Source organism: Montipora capricornis, chromosome 3 (genome assembly GCF_036669925.1).
Source record: "Montipora capricornis isolate CH-2021 chromosome 3, ASM3666992v2, whole genome shotgun sequence".
Taxonomy (NCBI): Eukaryota; Metazoa; Cnidaria; class Anthozoa; order Scleractinia; family Acroporidae; genus Montipora; species Montipora capricornis.
The window spans coordinates 52,351,333-52,353,832 of NC_090885.1; the positions used below are offsets into that span (position 1 = coordinate 52,351,333).

Here is a 2,500-nt window from a genome sequence, read left to right on the forward strand (position 1 = left end):
TTTAGAGGTTGTAGTACTTTTGAACTTGCTTGGAATGTTTTGGCGTTGTCGGAGATGATACACTCTGGTACTCCTCTTCTACTTATAAATCTTGTGAATGCTTTTAGAAATGCGTTCGCGGTATTGTCTTCTACGAGTTCCAGATGTACAGCTCGAATGGCTGCACATGTGAATAGACAAACATAACATTTAGAGGTTTCTGTTTTATTGTTGCGGACATACAAGGGGCCTGCATAATCAACTCCTGTCACTTGAAAAGGTTGGGATCCGGTGACCCTTGGCTGTGGTAGTGGTGGAAAGTTGACCGATCGAAAAGGTCTTCCCTCTGCTTTCTTGCATGTCACACATTGATGTAAGATTCGTTTCACCAGCTGTCGTCCTTTCAGGATCCAATAGGTCTGCCGTAACTGGGTAAGTGTTTCACGGACTCCAGCATGCATGAGCATCAAGTGGGTTGCTCTTATGATGAGTTCAGCTAAGTATGTGTCTTTCGGTATGAGAATTGGGTATTTGGTATTGTCTTGTAGTGGTGCGTATTTCAGTCGACCGCGACAACGTAACAATTTTTGCTCATCTATGTAGAGACCAAGCTGACCGACTAAAGGTGGAAGGCTCGTCATTCTGTTCGTCTGAAGTTGGGTTATAATCCCGCTATACGCGGATTGTTGAACAGCTCGTATCAATGCAGCTAGGGCTTTTTTCATGTCTGAGCTTGTAATCTGAGTTTGGAGTTCAGGTCCCTTTCTTAGTCGGCTGATGAACTTCATGACAGTAGCTGTAACTCGTATTGCTTTAGTTAGTGTACCATATTTAGCAATGTCGATTACATTTAGGAGATTTGAACTCTTGGCTGTTGTCGCCGCGAGATAGGAAATTGTTCGCGCACTTTCGGTTTCTTCGTGTTCTTGTTCTTGTATCTTTGTGTGTCGTAACTCTGGCCACTCCGTTTTTTCTTTGGGTAACCATGAAGGACCCTTAAACCAAATTGTCGTTTTAGAGAGAAATGTTCCACTGTCCATTCCCCTGGTCAATAGGTCCGCTGGATTAGAAGCTGTAGGGCAATATTCCCAATGGGAACTACTGGTCTTGTCTTTAATCTTCGCGACTCGAGTCTGAATAAATTGTTGTTGAAGGGGTTTGGAGGATTTTATCCATGCTAATACGATTTGAGAATCACTCCACATGTAGTATTCTGTTATTATCAGCTTGGGTTGTAAGGTCTGTGATAGAAATTCCCATAGTTCAGCTCCCAGTAAGGCAGCAACCAATTCTAGTCTTGGCAGAGTGTGTTGTTTGAGAGGGGCTACCTTGCTTTTTGACATGACAAAGCTGCAGGTGTTGGTTGTTGTTCCTCTGAGGTAAGCTACTGCTCCGTCCGCTAACTGACTGCTGTCGCAGAAGATGTGGAGTTGTGCCTTTTCGTTATCGTTAGTGAGGTATTGTCTAGGAATTAGTAGGGAAGTGAGTTCTTTGATTTCACTTAGCCATTTTAACCATTTTTCTCTGTAGTTTTGTGGGAGTTCCGTATCCCATGGTATTTTCATCTTCCATAGTTCTTGCATCATTATTTTACCTTTTGCTGAAACTGGTTCAACAAAACCGAGTGGATCAAACAGTTTAGAAGATAGACTTAATACGGAACGTTTGGTTGTGGATTGTAGCGCGTGGATTTCTTGAATTAGCTTATCTAGCGATAGTGATAATGTGTCGGTATTTGAATTCCAGACCAGTCCCAAGACCTTGGTAACGGCTTCTGCACACGCTCCGTCTTGGGATGCTATCTTGTTTATGGTGTCGTCATTGCTGGTCCATTGTCTGAGATTCATACCAGCCTCTTTGAAGTATTGTCTTGATGATGTGTAGTACTCTATCGCCTGTTGAGGGGTACTCATTCCCGATAATACGTTATCCATATAAATGGACGTTTTGAGGTCGTTAGATATCCAGTCGTTCTTTCTGTTTAGGTGGTATTGAACGGTTGCATTTAAAAGGAATGGTGATGGTGCTGCACCGAATAATACCACGCGGAACCTGTATGTTATGATATTGTCTGGATGGTTAACTGGTAGGGCTGGATCCTTGAGCCACAGAAACCTTGTAGCATCTCTGTCTTCTTCGTTTATTTCAATTTGCAAGAAAGCTTTTTCTATGTCTGCGGTGAAAGCTATCTGGTTAATTCGGAAAGTCAACAGTATTTTAGGTAGTTCCTGCATTAGATTGGGGCCTGTATGTAGGCAATCATTGAGACTTAATGCTGTGGGTGAGTTCTTCGCGGACGCGTCGTAGACTATACGCATTTTTGTGGTCGAGCTATCTGCCTTGAATACGGGGAAATGTGCTATATAGTGCAATTTTCCTGAGTGTATTGATGGGTCGTTTACGACTTCGATAAATCCTTGTTTCACTTGGCTTTGCAGTTGCTCGTCATATTTGCTGATTAGTTCTGGATCTCGTTTGTTTAGACTGCATTGAAGGTTAACTAATCTCTTCTTTGAGAGTG

General features: G+C 42.7%; 1 protein-coding gene across 1 annotated transcript in view; it reads right to left on the reverse strand.

Annotated features, from left to right (window-relative positions):
- Positions 1-2,500, reverse strand: part of LOC138040554 (uncharacterized) — a 3,630-nt gene that overhangs the window by 808 nt on the left and 322 nt on the right. The window contains exon 1 of the mRNA XM_068886254.1: positions 1-2,500. This exon is cut by the window's left edge and continues 808 nt beyond it; it is cut by the window's right edge and continues 322 nt beyond it. Within this exon, the coding sequence (XP_068742355.1) occupies positions 1-2,500 (2,500 nt within the window).